Genomic DNA, 20599 nt, shown 5'->3' on the forward strand with positions numbered 1-20599 from the left:
TTCACTTTCACATCAGACCAAAAGGACATGATTTCTGCTTGCTGCTGGGACTAGTACAGAGCCAATACTGCTGCAGAGGGTTGGAAATACCTTTTTTTCACTTACCATCAGAATTACTGACTAAATTCCCACTGCAGAGTGTTGACCCTAAGATCTGCAAAGGAAACATTTCTTTTGGCTGTGCTTAAAGCAAATCTCATCTGTGGCAGGCTTGCCCATATGCGCAGCATGGTTTGGAATTGCAATGGAGAGATCACTGGTTCGAAAAGCAACTTGATTCACTGTTAATTTACTGAAGCTGATCTGGCCTCCCTGAGGAGCTGATGCCATGGAGCTTCAGATGGCATCCTGAAAGAATTATTTTCTGCCTTATAATTATGCATTGGAAGAGAAAAGGATGGCCACTGCTAGCTAATTCTTCACCAATGCCATTCAGGTTAAATGTGATGCTCATGATAAAAAAGGACAAGGCAGGACAGTAATGGCCTACAGACTGCCAAAGGAATCTAGAGAGAATGTCAGCTTGCAGAATAGTTTCGCAGAACTTGTAAAGTCCCATCTCAAAAGTAAACCAGGTAAAACACACCTGAAACTTGCTCACTGGAGTTTGCCCCATAGTTGCGTGATCCCTTCTCCATCTCTACTTTCTGTGTTCTAATCTAAGTCCTTAAATAAGTCTGCACTGAGTCTTAGCAGTTCATGAAGCTACCCCAGACTCACTGAGGTCTTGTTTTGCTGTTGGATGTAAATGAGTTCTGTTACAGAAACATTTTAAAGTCAGCATGACCTGCTGTTCTCTACCCCACTCTGCTGCTGGGCACAGATCCACAAAGAAGGCCTTTCCAGGAAGCTGATTGTATTTGCTGTACTTAGGAGAAGAAAAAGCATTTTGTTCATAATCCACTGTCACACCAGCACATTGTTTTGTTTCTGATGACGGGTAGTCTCCTAAATCTGTCATCTGCAGTCAGACAAACAGATTTTGCAGCTTGCATTGCCTCTGAGATGTTACTGCTTCACATAATATTTTGTTCCTTTGGCTTCGGGCAAACAAAGGGTCTGATGCAAAGGAAATAAAAGAAAAAGAAAAGACAGAAGGTTGCTATCAAGGGCAGACTAAGGATCAGCTGTCTCAGAACAGGCTCAACATCCTTCCTGTTTCCTTCACTGCTAAGGAGCACATAATAGGTGTTTTCTGGGGGTAGTTCAGTGAAAGAATGTCATTCAACTCTGTGAGGATAATGTTAGGAGATAACTCTCGAGGAGAAACAGAAATCTAGGGAAGAAAGGATGGCAACAGAGACCTGAAACTAAGGAGGCTGGACCTGGGATAGGGATGAGGAGCATAAGGATGCAAGGTTGCAAGTGAGAGAATGTATCCTGAAGGTATACAGAGGACCTTCCTCTCCAGGCCCAGCTTTCTACTACTTTTTTCTTGCCACCAGCCCTGCCTTGCATACCTGGCCCAGTGCAAACAGGACAAAAAGTCTAATTAACCTCTGACGTCCCAGGAGTAAAGGAGGCCACTGTATCCTCATCAGAGAGGTCATTTGGTAATTCAGAGCATGCACAGAAGTACAGAGGAGTGGGAAGAACTTCCGTGGGCCAGCCAGGGTATGCCTGGGTTCCAGAGACCTCCATCTGTCAGATACTTCCTTGTTGGAGCAGTCCTTAGCTGCAGTCCTGCTCTCTACACTGAACTCCACATCCACTAACAGGCTGTTGGAGCAGCAGTCACACTGGTCTGTCAAGGACCTGACACTGCACTCCTCACTGCAGCACTGTGAGGCATTTAGTGTCCAAAAAACATCTGTTTGTTCCCTTGTCCTCTCCTGGAGGGAAGTGTGGTCAGGAAGGGCTGTGCTTGGGAAGGTTTGCCATATGCTTGCTGTAGAAAACAGGGTCAAGATCAGCAGCTTTCTGGTCGTCCTTAGTTGCTGGAAGAGCTCATTGCAGAATCACAGCCCTAATGGAGGAAATCTGTCTGCCACAGAGTCAAGTTTCACCATTTCTTGGAAAAGCTCTGCTGAGCCATATACATTCATCCGGAAGCTTTGGGGTCATTTAGACATGGTGGAGGTAGCCGAAAGTGCAAGACACTGCTATGGGAGAAATGCTGGATGAAATACTTTGCAGCTTGTTTGTACCTTGTTCAAACCTTTTGGATGCTTTTTGAGTCACTTTAAGATTAGGCAAGGTAAGTGTCCAAATGCTACTTCCTAAGTAACTTTGACAATAATGAACAAAATCCCTGATCTTTTAACTTTGATGTATTTTTTGAGATGGTATCAGACTGTACCTTCTGGAGATTCAGTTTCTATAGCTGGCTATTTTTAAATTGAGCCTTGGGTATGGATTCTTGTGGGTTAGAAATTCTCTTGCAAAACATCCCTTGCAGATCATGTAACGTTTGTCTGAAAAGGAGCTTTTTCTGCTTTGATGCTGCTCTTCTCTCTGTACTTCATACAGATGCTGAACTTGCTTTCTGCCTTCAGCTCTTACTGCTGCTTGCTAAATAGATACTTTTCTAGTGCTGTATTGTTCTTCTTCCTCCTCTTCCTTTTACTTAAGATCCAAACCATCTCATTGTGGGTTTTCAGGTTGTTTATTTCTTTTCTGGCATCTGCATGCGAAGTATAAGTAATTTTCTTTTCCTGTTAGCTGTACTGGTGCTAGTTTGTGGAGAAAACTTCACTTACAAAATTTAACAGTCTCTGAAGGCCTTGGGATGTTGAAAAACATTAGCTTGAGGTTTAAAAGGGCAGAGAAGTTGTAATGCATTTGTTTGGGTGCCTGGATCTTTGAATCCTGTTCCACTGGTTTATAGCAGTCACAAAAATTAACTAAATATTTAATAGGAATCAGAAAACTATTTTGGATCTCAGTGAAAAAAATGTATTTCTTTACTGGCCTATGAAATGTGATTGCTGGTTGCTGGATCTTCAAAACAGGTGTAGAAAGCATATGGATCAGATGGGTCTTAATGGCACTGATGCAGCCTGTGAAACATCAGAGTGCTTTTCTGAAGGGAGTGAAATAGAGATAAGGGAGCGATAGGAGCAGAGTTAGATGCAGGCTGAGCAGGGACGGTGCAAGAAAGGTCACACAGTGAGATGTGGGGAGCTGGGGCTGGCCACGGCTCACACCTTTCTCCCACCCCAAGTACCATGGTGAGCTGCCACCGTTCAGTGCGGTATCTGGGACCCTCAGCAACCAGCAGGTCCCAGAACTATCTCTCCCCGTCACTGCTGCAAGCCTGCTCAATCCTGGGAACCTTCTGTCAGGCACATTACAGATGCTGTCTCTGATTTAGCAGCATCAGACAGCTTGGGGATTTGGATGTGAGCCTGCCTGTCATGTGTGCCTGATTTCCCTGCACACGGAGTAGGGAACTTCATATTTTGCCTGTAAATTGGAAATCTTGCTCAATGACCACAGTCAGAATTGAAACCAAGAGCTGAGAATTGCAATTGGTCAAATACCCCTGAGCTTTGCTGGCCTCTGGCACCCATCACTCAGCTGCGTGCTGTGTGTGACATGGAAACACGGCCACTGACAGGACAAGAAGGTGAGAGTCTAATGTCTGGTTCCTTGCTCGTTGGCTGTTAACATACCAGCCTAATAAATACAGTGGGAAGTGTTGTGAAGGGAATAAGCAAGCAGATTCCTGTTGAAATGCTGTACAAAGCAGAGCATCTGAATCCCAGCAGGAAGAAAACAAACCGAAAGTAGGGCCAGCCTTATCCAGTGCTATTTATAACTGAGCTCTGCTTCCTCCAGATAAATCTAAGCCTCTGAAGCATGAGTGATGCACAAGCCCCAGGCTGGGCCTTTGCCCTGCATCAGTGGTGCTCCTGTGACCGCGCTCTCTGCTCAGCTCAGTGCTGAGTCCTTCCCAGTATCACCAAATGTGCTCCTTGGTAGAAGAGGTTTTGCTACCCTTTTTCTGCACCCTGAATTTGTGGGTGATGTGTGAACACACTGATGCAGTGGGCCTGATTCTTTGCTCCTGTCTGCTGATCTTGCACGCTTGGGTTCATTGGTGTTCAAGAGATGGTGCCTGGGGCTGCGAATCCCAGGAAGATGCCATCAAGGTAGAGTGCACTTGATCTAGCTCTGGGAGAGAAGTGATTTTCAGAACAGGAGTGTTTACAGGGCTGAATGTGACATGGGAGTTTATTTTGCAGCATGAAAATACATCCAACTGTTTTCCTTCGGCTATCAGGAAGCTTTCAAAGACTTTGGATGAGAAAACCCCAGGAATGCTTATAGTAAAGCTTGCAAGTAGCCATATGCTGCTAGAATGAGAGAAGGCATTTATAAATTGTTTAGATGGGAAGGTCCTGCTATTGCTCGTAGCAGGAGCAACTGTTTTCCACAAGATAAGCCTAGTATTTGCTGGTACCCATGAATAAAGCCATCAGCCAGCCTCATGCCCATGATGCAGGTGACTGATGGCCTGTGGTCGAGGGCTGCTCCAGGAGCACCTAGGCATTGCTGTGTCTCCTGTTCCAGGGTGTTTTGGAATGCTTTTGGTTATCAAAGCAGTAGGCTGAAGAGTTCTTCCTCCTGCATCCCTGCTTGGTGAGATATGATCCTGTCGAGCTCTCTGCCTTGGATGCTGCCTAACTTGGTTCTAGATGAAGCAGCTGCCTTTGTTTCAGTACTTACCTACTGTTTCCAAGCCTGTCAGCCACCCTGGCCCTCCTAACCAGCATGACTGTTGTCAGGAAAGCTGTGTTACACAAGAAGACAGTAGGTAGTCAGGAGACAGTTGAGTAAATCTCTATTTCTGCTTCAGATAGGATGGCAGGGAGTACCTTAGGTCCGAGTTGCTCATTGAAGATGTAAGAGAGATGAGGTAAGCCCAAACTGACTGGAAGGCATTTGGATCTTTGAACATTTTTACATTCTTCAGCTGTCTAAACTATTTCCTCTTTAATGCAAACAGTACAGACAAGTATGTAAATATTACTGGCTCACCTTTAGGAAGAGTTAGTCTTTGCATACCTGATCTCTTTAATGGTTTCTGTCATGGAGGCAAGTTTACTTTCTAAGCACATTGAGCTGATCCATTCTGTCTTGTTGCATGATTTTACAGTAAAACATCAACAAAATTTTCTACAAAGGACAGAATAGAACTGAGAACCCTCCTTCGCTTAGCAGCTCCCTTATCTGCAGATTACTGTCATAGCTGAAACATTTGCATTTAAAAGAAAACCCAGATTTTAAGATAGGAACATTTTTCAATGAATTTATTTTTAAGTTTTTGTATATGATGTAAATCAAAGTAATTTTTATTTATATCTCTCCATCAGCTTTTACTTGCACTCAAAAGGCTTGTCTGCTATACAAAGCAGTCTCATCTATTGCAGTGAATGAAGCAGTCACAGTGTGGTTGGACGTGACAAGCAGTAAACTCATGAGAGATGGGACTGAATTTAAATTCAGACTGAACCTTCCTTTCTAGAACTGGGGAGCTGTTTGTGAATCACAGAAATGAAAGCTAGCAGAGGCCTTGAGTGTGTCCTCTTCTTCCCACCATGCCATCACGGATGTTGTGTTATCAGTCCTGAAGTGCTTTCTTACAAATGAGGTTGAGCAGTCCAGCTGCCTCCACCAGCACTTATAGACTGGAGTAATTTCCGTCTATGTCTCACATAGTACACACCTTTACTGCATGTGAAAAGGATTCCTGTAATTCCCCCACCCCTCCAGCAGTATCCCTTTGCTGATTTCTGCACTGGCCTCCCACTACTATCACTTACCCAGAAATTTCCTAATTTCTACATGTTTATCTGCTTCCTTCTTCCTGTGTTCCTCTGCACTTGTCTTTATCACATTTAACCTTACTGTTTTAAGACTATGTCTCCAGTTTGTCAAGATATCTTTGAGTCCTCAGAATCCTCTGACTAAACTGTGTCATCTGTGAATACGCTGTGTATTTTGCAGCCCGCTGTGCAATTTACTAATGAAAATATTGAATAGAACTGGACCCAGGACAGTCCCTTGTGGGAACCATCAAGAGATGTTCTCCCAAGCGGTCAGGAAATCACTGATTATAATCTTGAAAATTCATTTTCAATCACTCATCCACTTCATAGTAATTCCATCTAGACCTTCTTTTCTTAGCTTGCTTCTGAAAACGTCACAGGGAGTATGCCAAAAGCTTTACAAAATTAAAGGTAAATCACATCTATTCCTTCCCTCTAATCCTTTAGACCCATTACCCTGCCAAGGAAGGAAATAAATATTGTTTGACAACATCTTTCCTTGACAAGCCCGTATGCACTGATCCTTAACTTCTTATCCTATACTCACGTATGGATGACTTAATACTTTGTTCCAGCTCTCAAAGTTCAGCATTAGGCTGACTGGCCCACAGTCTTTTACCTATCCTTCAAGAGAGATTTTGTTCTGGGTTTCCTGGGAGCATTTTTGTCCTGTTCCTACCCTCCAGGATCTCTCCTGTCTTCTAGTTTTCATAGATAATTGCTAATGATTCAGAGATTGCTTCAGCTGCTCCCTTAAGCACCCTAGGTTGAATTTTATCAGGCCTTGCAGAGTTGGATATATCTGTCTTATCTCAGCATTCTGGCCTGCACATCTTAAAGTTAATTTTGTTAAATGTCTAGTTACAATTTATCTTTTTTTATGGCACTGAAAGAAGGAAGGCTTTAATACTTCAGCTTTACCTGTGGTTCACTGTGGGACCTGCCTTCCTCTTGGTAAACAATAAATGGGGTCTAAGAGGCAGAGGCTCAGATGAACCTTTCTGGGAAATCTGATTCTGACTTCACACAGGCACCAGCCTCCTGGCCCAGAAATGTCACTTCAAAAGAGAGTCTCCAACTTCTTCCCCATGCAGGTGTCTCAGGCAGTGGCAGAAAGGTGTTAGTATCCACCGACTCGTGAGGGCTGCTTTTCTCCATGGTGTTTCTGGACATGCAAAGACTCTCGAGTCTGACAGAGGCAGCCCAGCTCTCCTCGTGTAGCAGGCCTGATACCTCCTCTCAGGGTGGCTGCTTCTCTTTAGCTGTGGCTTGATTCATTCGTTTGCTGTGCTTTTACCAGCACTGTTTCTAGAGCTCAGGAATGTGGTTGGGGACAGAGACTAGGCTTTCACAGCAGGGCTTCTGAGAACAAAATCAAGGACTAATGTCTTCTATGACAATGTTGACCCAAACTCTTATTTTTTTGGAGATCTTTCATTCTTGTTAGATGTTCTACAGCAGAAATACTGTCTTCTTCCCAGTGTAATAGGCAGGAATGGTAAAACGCCCTGATACAAACCAGCAGTCTCTTTTGCTGAGCATGCACCACAAGACAGGAGCCCGTTATGCAGTACCCTGCCATCCTGGCTCCAGGACAGGCATGCTGGTCACCCCATGGTTCTGGTCCCCTCATTGAGGGACCAGCTGGGGCTTACCATGGCTCCTTCCTGCCTGCTGGGGTTTGCCTTTGGCAGGGAGTCCAGACCCACACACAGGCTGGGCCCTTCTCCTGCCACAGTGTTATTATATGGCCAAAGTGCAATCAGGACCCAGGAGCTTGTTCTCTCCCAAGTATAGACTTAGCCAAAGAGGCTGAATGGTCATAAATATTGGAGTAAGCAGTCTGCAGTCAGTTATCATAGCTCTTTAAAGTCTTCACTATTGCCTCAAGTCAAAGTGAGTAATTTGGATTTAGCTCACTCTTTGCCTTCATCCCAACTATTTATGGTGAGGAGTGAAGCTTTCTGTCTTCATCTCAACTTCACATAAGAACTTGTCCTGCTGTCCAAATTAGCATTGAACACTCCACAGACACTGCCTTGCTCCTCACCCCTAAAACTTGCTCTGTCTCTTGCTGCATAAAGACTGATGCTGGAGTTACTTTGCATGTGAGTAAAGTAGCCTGTGCTTTATAGGTCATTGAGTGAATAATTTTTTGGGGTCTCTTGTGACTGATTGCAGGAGAGCATCCTTGCACTTTGCATGTACTCCTCCAGGTGCCTGCCTTTGCTTCACTTCTGGTAGCTGTCAGGGGATCCTCAGTGAGGTGGCAAGGCCCATTTATGGTGCCAGGCTGTGGTGCATGATAAGCAGCAAATTAAGAATAACTGGCATTGTCCTTGATGGGACATCTGGGCATTTTGTTCTAGAAGCACTTCTTTGTCTCAGCAACAAGGAGGGACACTATTTGCCCCAGCAAAACAGAAAGTCAGTGGACTCAGAATCAGCCGACCGTCTTAGGAGACTTCCACTGCAGCAGATCCCTTGGGCAAATAGCAGGGGCAAGTGACACATGCAAGGAGATAAACAAAAACATGGCAAGTTGTCATTGACAGGAGAAGAATGTGAAAGATTTTTTCTCTGCTGGTAATGCCTTGATGTTTCTGGATGCCGTTCTGCTGAGAGTTGCTGGCAGGAACCAACAAGAAACACATTTGGAGGTAACAGAGGGAAGAAATGAGAACTGCTTCCTATTCCTACCTCAAATCAGAGACTGCTATAGGGGAGTCCAGGAGAATATTTGCACCTGAGCACAGGAGAGATCAGCCTGGCTCCAGAAGATGTGACCTATGGAGCAATTTATCATAGATGAGCGCTTCAGTGTGAGCCCTCAGCATGGTGCTAAGGCGGACTTAAAAACAAGATAGCAGTAAAATGGAGAGAGTACCCTGTACACAGACCAAAGCTGCTCATTGTTGGAGTAACATGTCCAGATTTGGGTGGGTACTTGTGGTTGGAGTTCGGTCTGTCTGCCTCTGCAAGCATCCACACTGTCTTCATCTGTCAGCTGGTGACCTGGACCATTGTACAATGGATGCAGCCAAACTGCATCCATGAGAGCTTGTGCTCTGCCTAAATCACAGCACATGTTCAGCTCTTCTACCTTGAGAGAGCCCCAGAGCTCAGCTAGCACTTTGCTTTGGCCCAGCCTTGTACATAAAAACACTGGGGAAATGTGGTTTTGACAGTAGGTTTGCGTGTTTGCTTTTTTGCCAGGGCAAGCACAGCTAGAACAAGCTGAGGGCTGATTCCCTCTCTGTGTCTGCATACTTGCTCAAGGAGCAGATTTTTCCCAGTGGGAAACCTTCAGTAAAAGTCTTTAGGCAGTTTGAGTGTAAGGAGAAGTGTCCAAATCTTCCTGTTTCGCCCTGTGTGCCCAAGGTATGGGGAAAACAGGGTGGGTGGGAGAGCCCAGAGGGGCTGGGAAGCACTAGTGCTCCCATGATGTGCAGCTGGACGCCTTGCAAGGGACTGTGGCTCCATTTTGCTATGGGACCAGATGGTTGAAGTCCCTGAGCTGCTGGGCTGGGCAGAAGAGCTCTCCAAGAAGGGCCCATACAGCTGCACCTGGAGCTCAGCAGTGAATTACAAAGAAACTCTTGAAGCACAGAAACGAGGACATGTGTCTGAAGCTGAGTATTAGAGAAAAGCACAAAAGGCAAATTAATACAGAGAAAGTGAAGGTGCAAAATGAGCTGTGATTATCCTGAGTGATAAAAGGGAAGGGAAAGTGTTTGGGAAGTATATTAGAAATTAAAGGAATGAAGAATATAGGCTCATTACTGAAGCAAGTTTTCAGCTAATACTGAATGGTCTGCAGAAGGATGAAATATTTGATGCTGTATTGTTTAATCTTACAATAAGTGTCTGAGACTGGCTGCTTAGCATGATTAACGTAACAAGAGGATGAAAGCACAGGTCAGAATAGAGAAAGAGCATGTTAAATAATATTTAGATGAGACAGGTTCTTGATCATCAGCAAGATCAGCTTAAAGATACCCTGGACTACTTAAAGAACTAGCCAGAGCAATTTTAGACCATTAACAAGCATTTTAGGGAGTTTTTGGACTACATCCACCCTGTATTTTAAGCAGAGACTGGTGTCTATGTGCAAGCCCATTTGCAGCATTGGAGCTGATGTTGAGTACCTTGACTAGAACACAGGGTTGGGGGTGCTTTGGGGCATGGATGAAGGGAAGCATCACTGCTGCTGTTGCCTATGGACTCACATACATTCATGTACATGTGACATGGGCAGACTGGATGGAATATGACACATAACAGAGTCCGCTGCCATCGATCCCAAAACACTTTTCAGTGATGCTGCAGAGCCAGTGTCTGGTAAAAGAGGTTTCTGCATGTGCTTTCCTCAAAGGAACTGTCCTTGTATGCAGGAGAGCCGGTGGCACAGAGGGGCTACCAGAGCCCAAACTAGTGTCTGGGCAATTCATACAGGCTAGAGGCATCCCAAGCCAGCCACAGGGAGTCACAAGGTGTGGATGATAGCACAGCAGTGCATCAGGATGTACTCTGGCCTGTAGGACAAGTATGGCCATGAAAAGGAGAAAAGGTCTCAAAGGGCTGGAAGAAGTGAAATAATATCTGGAGGAAAATGGTAGGATTGGACCCAGGAAATTACTGACCAGCCAGAGCAATTCTGATGACTGGAAAAACACTGGAAAAGTAGCAAAAACAATTGTAAATGTCTAGATAATAAGATGATTCAGAGAAGCCAACATGGATTTGTCCAGAATAAATTGTCAAGACAGTATAATTTTTTTTCTTTCTTTTGTTTCAAAGAAATGGGCCTCATGAATAAGGGAGAGGCAGTCGAGGTTATCACCTCTATCCATCTTGACTTGACTAAAGCTTTTGATCCAGGCTCACACAGTGGCATTCTTATAACCAAAGTAAAGAAATATGAATTAGGTAAAATCACCATGAAGGTACTGCTCAGGTGACTCGGGCAGTGTGCTCAAAGAGTGGTTATACAGAGCCTGTTGTCATACTTGGAAGATGCTTCAAGTGAGACCCTCCAGCTATCAGTCCTGATCTTCTTTTGTTCAATACTTTCATTAACAACTCCGATTACAGAGTAGGGAAGCCCCCTTGGGAGGAAAAGGCACTTTGCAGAACATGATTATGTTCGAAATGATCTTGATACATTGGAAGAAAGGCCCAAAATCAATGCGATGAAATTCAATAAAGACAAGAGCAAATACTATGTTTAAAAAGGGTAAATTAAATGCACAGATACAAAACAGGGGATGACTGGTTATGCAGCAGGGTGCCAGAAGGGGAGAGTATAACAAATCACTGCCAATGGACAGGAGTGCAATACTGTTGCACAAAGACATGTGTAATTCTGATTTATTAACAGGAATATAAGATAGAGGAGGTTGTCACTCCTGTCTACTGGTGCCTAGGGGTGGCCCAGTTCCATGTGTCTGCAGCTGCAGAGAAGTCTGAAGAGGACGAACAGGAATGGGGAAGGCTTGAAGAGCAGGACCTGAAAGCCACAGTTAAAGCAACTGATTTTGTTGGGTTGGGAAAAAGAGAAAGGAGCAGTGACACAGCAACCTTTTCTTGCCCATTTGAAGACTCTTATAAAAAGGGGAATAAACCATTGTTCTCTGTGCCCACTGAGTTGGAGTTGTCTCGAACTGTAGCAAAGGGGATTTCCTGTATAAGGCAAATTAAGCACTGACATATCCACAGGGAGGTTGTTGAGTGCCTGTTGTTGGGGGCTTGTGAGAGCAGCCTATGTGAATTCTCACTGATGGTAGAGGTGTGTCTGATCTTGCCTCAGAGCAGAATAGATATCCATTTTTGGTATCTCCAGATTGCCATGGTGGTTTTGCTTAGGATTGTGCTGATTGCCAGGTTGGCACTGGAAGGAATTTGTCCCCAGATCACACTGGCAGGGACTTGCCTTGTCAGCCCAGGAGCTGTTTGCTTGCTGGAGTCATCTGAGTGTCTTACTTGGCCAGTTCATGCAAGGGGAACCTGGGGATTTGAAAATGCCTTTGTTTTTCCTCTTCTCTACCTGTGGCAGGTTTTATTCATTTTTTTAAGCATTGAATGACCAAAATGCTCTTGTTTCGATTAGGAGAGGTGTCAGCAGTTGCAGTACTCCAATGCTGGCAAAGGGCTCCTTGAAGGATAATTAATAGAGAGGGAAGGGATTACGCCTCAGTCAATGTGCATGTGTTGCATGTGGCACCCCTCAGTGGAGTTTTGGCAAGCCAAGGGCCAGCCAGAGGGATGAGCGTGTGCAGGAGCAGGTGTCACCTCACAAGAAAGGCCAGCAGATCCTGCCTGTGGCTGCCTGCAGTCGCTCGAGTCAGCCTCACGGCTGGCATCATTTTGACCAATTGTATTTGTCAGTGCGAGTGTCTAACAGCCTCTGTGCCATGAAAACTGATCAAGCATTATTTCTTTTGTAGGAATGACATCAGAAACATGGGAATTTTCAAATCAGATTCAATAAATGGTCTAATCTCTTTCTGGACAGGAGGCATTACGAGCTGCCATAGACAAAGATGATAGTATTCCCTTGCTAAGAATGAATGGATTATTGCCCTGCTAACCTGCTGTACATAGCAGTGAACATACAGGTTTAAGTCTCTATTTTTTAGTATGAACAAATAGGGTTTTGAATAGTCCAACTTCTTTATAAATAAACAGGCTTTAAGAAATAAAAATTAAAAAGTGGTAGGCTTTTCTAGGAGCAATGAGTTTCACACACTAATTTTGCACTGCAAAAATAGTCAGGTTAAAGATCACACTGAAGGAACAGCTGCAAATCACTGATTTTATTACAGGTCCCATCATGATGAGGCACAGTGAACGACTTGCTGCTCTGTGTTTACTTGTCTCCTTTCTGCTGTTTACACACACTTTCCTTTCTCATGTGGTTCTTTGATCTTACTGTATAATAATTGAACTTTTTCTGTAAATTGTCTCATGCAGACAGAATCCTGGGTTGATTACCACATTCTTCAGGAAAGAATTAACTTCTTGCTGCTACACATACGATTGCCTGGTTCTCTCTACAAATGTACCACCCCACACAGCATGGATACTGCTAATGACAGGAGGTTGTGCCACATTCATGGGCCTCTGGAAGCAGAGAAAAGGCCAGTTCTGAGCAGATGCCCAATTTGATTGCAGTATTATGAAGGCTAATTACTCTAATAAGTGTTCATGGGATTCAGAGATCAGGAAAAAAAACATCACAAACACTATTAAGGTGTCAGAGGTGTGCAAGGAAAATTGGAAGTATTAAGTGCCAATTTCTGTTTTCTGAAATTCAAGTTAATGTCACTGAGAGCTGCTGACAGTCATCCAAGGGCAGATCCTGATGCTCTTGAGCGGCTGTGTTCAAGCTATCTACAATATGTACCTAACTCAGGTACTGTTGACTGCTTTGAATGTAGGATCAAGAGTACCCCAAGCAAATCAGCCTACTTGCTTTTGGGGCTGATGACTCCATGTCTGTGTAATGGATGAAGAGTAGTTGTGACACCTAACTGAGTACTGATAGTAGAAAACTCGAATGAATTTCCACCAGGGAGAAGGTATTTGGAGTGGGCAAACCATGGGGAAAAGCTCTTCACTTGGGGAATGCTGAAAGGAATTGGCTTGAGAAAAAAACAAACCATGAACTTGTGATACTGCTGACATTGTTGCTCACCTCCAGACAAGGTGCAACACATTGTGTTAGCATAGACTTGAGGACTCAGGAGTTATATCTGCTCAGGGTGGTCAGGGTGGACTCAGCTGCTCAGCCTTCACCTGTGTATTCTCTGGTGTGCCAGGCAGTGCCTTGGCTCTAGCTCAGGTGCAAAATATCTACACAGTACTTGGCAAGAGCAGAGCTGACCCTGCACAGCTCGAGCAGAGCTCCCTGATGAGTGCCTGGATGTGCACTCTGATAGCGGGAAAGCCAAGACTTTCCCTTCAGTGAGGGTCTGGACCAGCTCTGTTCCTAGTGTGTGCATTGTGTAAGCAATCTGGATGGTGGTTCAGGGCTTCAGGACAGCTCAGACCCACACTGACTGACCCACAGTGGACCTGCATTTCTCCTCCACGTGCAGCTCAGGGCAGTGCTGGGTTCAGGCTGCAGGTTTTCAGATACTGGAGAGCTCCTTTTCTTGCGGAGTAGTCCTGTCCCAGTAGGGGATACCTGACTGCTCATAGATTTAAATGGCAAAACCTTTGCACAGTGTTCTCATAGGAGGTGCTGTCCTGAGAAATAGCATCCCCTACCTCAAGTGAAGTCAGTTTGCCTTAGAGGCGGGCTGGAAAGTGCAACTGTTTTTCCCAATTATTCAGGAAAGTAGACTGAAGAGGAAGAACACGAATTAGAGGAGAACTGTGTTGGACATGCTAATTAAAACATCTTATTGTCAGGCAATTTTTAAGTGCTATTTTAAAAAGCCTTGATTTGAAACATGACCCTTTTTCTGTGCCAGTATGAGACATGCTGGGCATGTGTTTGTAACCAGTTTCCCTGAATTCCACATTTCTCACTTGGAATTAAAACTTCTTACTGCACCAGCCCCTTCATCAGAAGCAGCTGATAGTGACTGTCATTGTCAGCAGTAGCTCATGATCCCAAGGAGATGTTCCTGGAATACATACCCAGTACATTTTGTGCTTGATAGCCAGCCTTGAAAATCACTGCTTTCCATATGTGCCATTGAACCTGTCCTTTCACTGTTAGCCATTTTATTCTGGGCCATATTGAATTATGCCATTATTTTAATGCAAGATAGCAGAAGTGGTTCCACTTGGAGACTTCCGATTTCTCCTGTGCAAAGACATTCAAAGGTGTATGCCTCTCGAGATTCTTCAGTTGCACCATATGGACGTGAAACTGGCATTCTGATGTATTCTCAGGTGGATTCCTTTTATGTTTTGGTTTTTTCCTTCCTCAGAATAGTATGTTCTAGGTAGGAAACCTGTTCACTAAAGGATTAATTACTCTTTGCTGAGTCTCTTGCTGAATTTTCATGCTCCACAGAACTTCACAGTATAAACAATTTTGCAGGATTAACACTGTTTTTCCCAAGGAAGTACCATCAGAATACCCAATCTGTGCAAAGTATTGAGAGTGCTACTTGTTTTCTGGAATACATAGCAGATAAATAGCTGGTCATAGATAGAGTATTTGGTAAGCTCTAGGATAATCATGACCATTTATCATGTTTATGGGACAGTGTTTCTGCTGGAACTGTATCTGCTGCACTTCTTGGACAAGGACAGATATACCTTTGAAAACCTCAGCAGAACCTGCCAAAATGCCTGTCCCCATCCTGAACTGACAGATGCCCACAGGAGTGTATACTGACAGGCCCAGTGACAAGTCATCCTTTTCCCTTCAGTGTGATTGAATTCCCAGATCTGAAAATCGAGCGTTCTTAATGCTTTTGGTCTAACTGAAATGTCTCTTCTAAACTGTAAGCCATTTATCTGAGTTCTAATCTCTCCTGCTGAGCTGTCACAGTCAAAAGGCAAATCTCCTTTACCAGGCAGACAGATGCTCTGAAGGTGTAGAGAGGATTTCAGTTTTAATGGAGATGTTTTCATCTCCCTGAAACAGAAGGACCCCAAGGACTCATGTCACACATTGCCTGCAAGGGCTCGACTGCACCCCACAAAGGGACAGAAAGGTAATTTGAGGTTGTCTGGCTGTAGGGTAGCCATATGGCAGTGCACTTGGAGTAATTAGCCAGATGGGAAAGGGTTAGTTAGGGTCAGTGATATACTCAGGTGTTTTGAGGACCTTCCTGCCACACCGCTTGTGTTGTTTGGAGATGTCTTAGGGATTTCTGGGATGGTGTTGTGCTACAGTGCAGCATATCTCAGACACCTCACAAGGCCCATCCTAGATGGCAATGCTCCTGTTGCTGCTGGGGGAGGTGGCAGTGACTATGTGCAGAGCCCCCCAGGTGTGGGACTATACCCCTTTTATGGAGCATTGCTGCAGGAAAGTGAGTGATGGAAGTGCTGGAGGCACTTCTGAAACTGCCTGTGAAGGTAAGTGTGCTCATACAAGCTATGCACCAGCATCAGGCCTCTGGTGTTTTAGATTTTAGAAGACCCTGCTGAGAGCATGGGACTCTGTCCTGCTAATGCTGAGTGTCCTGTGCTGACTGGGACTGTCTTCTTGTTTTAAGGTTAAGTGGCAGAAAGATGACATGGAGAACAATTTGAATTTCTTCTCAGTCTCCTCGGATGGGCGGATTGTTTCATGGACTTTAGTTAAGGTAAACAGTAGGTGACAATTTCTTTTTCCAGCCAAATTCTAACCAATTTCCTCCAAAGTTCAATGATGCCTTAGTTTTGTTTTTATTTATGATGAACCATGTTTGAAAAGAAGTGGCAGCAAAAAATTGCAGGTGCAGTCACACCTTGGGCTGAAGCTCCGTGTTAAACTCTGAAATGCGTCCTTGCACTGAAACTTACCTTGTCCCAGGATGGTTACTCAGAGACAGAGCAGAATAATCTGCTTTCTTCCCTAGCCTCAAGACCCTTGCTCCTCAAATGCTCCCCTACAGATTGCAATTCAGAATGGCAGAGGGAAGGTGCAAATTTCTCAGGTGGAAGTAGCACAAAGAAAAGTTGCATTTGCAGTGGGATGGCAACACTGGAATCAGACAGGCAGAGGGTTTACCCCTGCCATGACATTGCCAGTTCACACCCCAGACAAACTCTGTTATCTTGATTGCATGCCCTGCCTTTGATCAGTTTTGCTTTTGGAGTACACATATAGATAGAAATGTAGCAATTTTTGTTCCTAAATAGCCCTTAGACTTCTGTCTCTGAATCTCAATGTGTGGCTTTTTCTGTTGGCTATTTGATTTTACATTTTGAAGATTTCAAAATCTTTTACTTTAAAAACAATTGAATTGCCCTAAGTATGAGCTTGAAGCAGCTGTCCAATTATTCCCCAGCAAGCCAAGAAATTCCTTTACACCCTTGGATGCTCATTTTTTTCAACCTGTTATACCAAGGTACTCAAGGTTTGTCTGTTCTGAAAATTGTGCTGCCATGGGCAGGGATTCATGTCTAACATTACGAGTAAATCATAGTCTCATGTTCACTTCAGGAGTGGGAGCAACTTCTAAAGAACACAGCAGGCACATGCAGTTGGCATTGATTATTAAGTTCTTTTAAAATCTCCTCCAGGTTCATACATGCAGCTTTAGATACAAAAATCTCTCCTGCAAGTGTGTCCCAAGTCCTTCTCCCAGAAGAGGTCTCAGAACTCCCTATGCAGGGACAAACTAACATTGTCCCAGGACTCAGCTCCTGTTTTATCCCCTAAAAGATTAGTGTTGAAGCCTATAGCTGAACACATCCACTTGAGGTGATTTGGCAGGTTACACTTATCAGCTGAGGCTCAGCAACTGAGTGCACTCAGTCAGCTCCACTTAGGGGGCAAAGAAACACTGGGTTAAGACTCTTACTTGAGAGAAATGCCCAAACTGGGACAACCTAAGAGTCTGCAAAGGATTCTGATGGCAACTCACCTGGCAGAGGGTCTTTTGCAACATTTCTGTGATTCATCTGTGCTTCACTGTGTTCCAAAATCATAAGCTTATTTTCTTCATTGCCTTGAACATGTAGCTATACTTACTTTACCATTCTTGGTATGACTTCTAAGACCTGCATCCACGCAGCACAATGTAATTTCTACTTATTCTTTGCATTTCTGTTGGCCACGCTCTTGTGAAAAGCACTGTTTCAAGATTTTTTTTGAGGTGAAGTTACCTCTGAAATTGCCAGAACTGGTATGTATTTAGCAGGCAGGTATGGAAAACAGCAAAGTTTTAGGTTCTGTCTGATTTATTTTTTTTTGGATGGAGATCCAACAGGGAAAGCAAGAAACAGAATAAAAAGAGTGTTTTATTGCAATGTGTGGTTTTGGACCCAGCAAGAAGAAATGTATGATCTGCTTGAATTCCAGTTTTACAAAAGAGCTATCTCTGGGTTTTATTTGGAATAAAATTGAAGAGACTCCAGAGATCTTCTGCAAATCCATACTGCAAATAGGGAATAAATGAAAGAGAGCTTTGTTAATCTTTTTGACAGGACTATCCAGAAGTAAAGCTTCTTCAAACACTGATAGCTGTTTGACACTTCCAAAACTGAGAGCAGAAAGCGAATAAATTCATTCCACCTGGATATTTGGCAAGCTGCACTCAAGATTTGGACAGAAGAGTTGTCAAATGTTAGCTAAGGACAGTTGATCTGCCTTGACCATAGGGGTTGTCTCTATTAGAAATAGGCATAATCTCTTTGGACAAACTTTGTGAGACATCAGGTGAGCTGTGTGTGCTTAGGCTGTCACCTTGGCTTGGTTCGGGGTCATCATGAAGGTGTAAAATGGTGAGGAAGGATGCAGGACTTCTGCAACTGAATGACTCTACTGTCCCATTTTGGTGCACACACTGCCTATCAAAAATGAGATCTGTCAGCGCCCATCAAGGAATTGGTTGGAATGCATCCTGGCACTGCTTCTCAGGCTGATCCTCAGCAATACCAGGTTTGATTAGTAGCCGTAGTGACCTAGCACTGAAATAATGAAGAGCTCTGGGCCTCCTTCATCACTTAGGGCTAATAACAGCTAAAGGGAAACAGGCAGCTGCAAGGCCTAATTCATGAATGCTTACAAAGTGCTTTACAGTTGTTAGGCAGAAGCAACATATTATTGTTCAATATTTCTGAAAGGACAAATTGTCAACAGGGTTTACCCAGAGGAATGTGTGAATGGCTCTGGCAACAGACAGCCCCAGGAACCGATGCATTTCTCAGACTGCAAAGCTGACTACGAAGTAAAAGCAGAGCATCAGGGAAGTCTGCACGAGTAAAGCCCTCTGTGAAGGCAAGAGGCTACAGAAGCTGTCCACAGAGGCCTCCGCCAGGTGCAGGTGCTGGGAGGCATCTTCAGAGAAAGGCTGCAGAAAAGTGTGTACTTAGAGAGAAAGTCTCATGTGTTTTGCCTTTCTACTAGAACAGAGTTAAGTGCACTAACACGTCTCTGGGCCTGCTTCTTGCAGCTTTCTTAGAGAACAGTCACTGCCATCAATAGGTTAGGGCACATGGCTCTGCGGCAGGGCAAATTACTGAGAAGGAAGTACGTTATTTTATGGATTTTGACCTTTCTTGATCCTTCTGTAAATTTGTACTCTCAAAATATGATTAAAATGTCTTACAGAACACTGTGCCCCCTGAACTGCAGTACTGAACAGATGCTCACAAGGTCTTCATCCACCCTCCCTAATATGCAGTTCCCTGGGATTGACTTTGTCAGAGAGAATCTTTTTGCACCTGAGTCCTGCTCTGGGCTTAGAGAAGCTCCAAATAAAGCTTGATTCACTGAGCTAAGAAGCTATGTTTTGTTCTCACAGTGCTCCAGTGGGAAATCTGCAGATTCATGAAAACATCCCGTCCTCAGCCCACACTGCTCACTAATTTAATCTTTAGTTCTTTGTTCTTTTTATCAGCCCCAGGGTATTCTTATATTCACAACCAACTCCACTCTGCAGTGCTTTTTTAATTCCCAAAGCTAGTCTAAGAATGGATCTTTGCCCTCTCGTCGTTTCCTCATACTCACCCACATTGTGTCTATTTTCATCCATCTTCTGTCTCCCACCTCGATTGTAAAGTCTTTGGGACACAGCCTTTTTGCCCTGTGTTCATGCAGCACTTAGTATTGCAGTGTCACGGTCTGCAACAAGAGCTCTGGGGGAGCTGCTTGCTAGATGTTGTTGTTATTTGAATCTCAGAGCCCATGAGGTTGTGAGTGTTGGGAACTGAGGCTGCTCCGGGGATAACAGAAAGGTGGTAAGAAGCAAAGACTGGCAAGGCGGTAAGTTACTATCCATTAGTGTGGGTTTTAGTTAGCTCCATGATAATGCACAATTCCCATCGTAAACCACACAGGATGATTTCACTTAACACAATGATTTAAGCTGACAGCGTCAAGCTCCACTCAAAAAACATTGACCTCAAAACCCAAAGCTTTCCAGGTCAGCTGCATATGTCTGGGGGATGTGCCAGTAGCTCTCAGTACCAGTGCACCAAAGCATTATTTTCCTGGAGTTATTATGTAAAGCAGCACATTAGCAAGTTGCCAACTGCAAACTGAAACATTAAGCAACTTTTGGACAGCTTTTTAAAATTCCTTCATCAAATTTGCCATTTCAAAGTACTGAATGTCTCTGTATTGTTGCTGTAAAGCCTGTTATTCATGTGGACTCTCCTCTGCCTGCAGAATGAGCTGGTTCATACAGATGTCATCAAGCTGTCAGCAGAGGGAACAACGATGCAGTGGCCAGAGGGGCTGCAGCTGCAAATGCTTGGTAGGAGCCCAAGTCCTTGCCATGCTGATTAATTACTGACACAAACCTTCTAATTAGTCATTCTGGAGAACTAAATTGGGAGTGGAGTGCTGAGATGGAAAGGAGCTGAAGAAAGGTTATGCCTCCTTGCTTTCGTCATGTAGTAGGGCATAGTCTATCTGGAATAATGGTGATTAATTGAGTCAAGTTTTGCTGGTTACATCTTTTCCTTACATGTAGAAGAAGATGAAGATTAATTTTAAAAATGTCTGTTTTACTGGAATATCCCAATGCAGACAAGGTATAGAAGTTGCCTGTGTTTGTCAAAACTAAGTCGGTTTTGTTCTTCCCTCCAGACATTGATTTGGACTGGCCAAAGAAAGATGAAAAGCAAATTTTGCCCTTTCGTGGGTGCACAGCTCATCCAGACAGCGGTGGGAAGTGCCTTGTTGGGTGTTTGCTCTCTAAAAG

The 20599-nt window shown here is 44.1% G+C and overlaps 1 protein-coding gene across 1 annotated transcript in view; it reads left to right on the forward strand.

Moving 5' to 3' along the window:
• The window catches only part of DNAI1 (dynein, axonemal, intermediate chain 1), a gene marked incomplete at both ends in the record, with an annotated part of 89978 nt that overhangs the window by 60305 nt on the left and 9074 nt on the right, over nt 1-20599 (forward strand). The window contains 2 exons of the mRNA XM_010194269.1: nt 15959-16048; nt 20062-20149. Of these exons, the coding sequence (XP_010192571.1) occupies nt 15959-16048; nt 20062-20149 (178 nt within the window). The remainder of the gene's footprint in view (nt 1-15958; nt 16049-20061; nt 20150-20599) is intronic.

This window comes from Mesitornis unicolor, unplaced genomic scaffold, assembly GCF_000695765.1.
Source record: "Mesitornis unicolor isolate BGI_N332 unplaced genomic scaffold, ASM69576v1 scaffold4941, whole genome shotgun sequence".
In the NCBI taxonomy this organism is placed as follows: Eukaryota; Metazoa; Chordata; class Aves; order Mesitornithiformes; family Mesitornithidae; genus Mesitornis; species Mesitornis unicolor.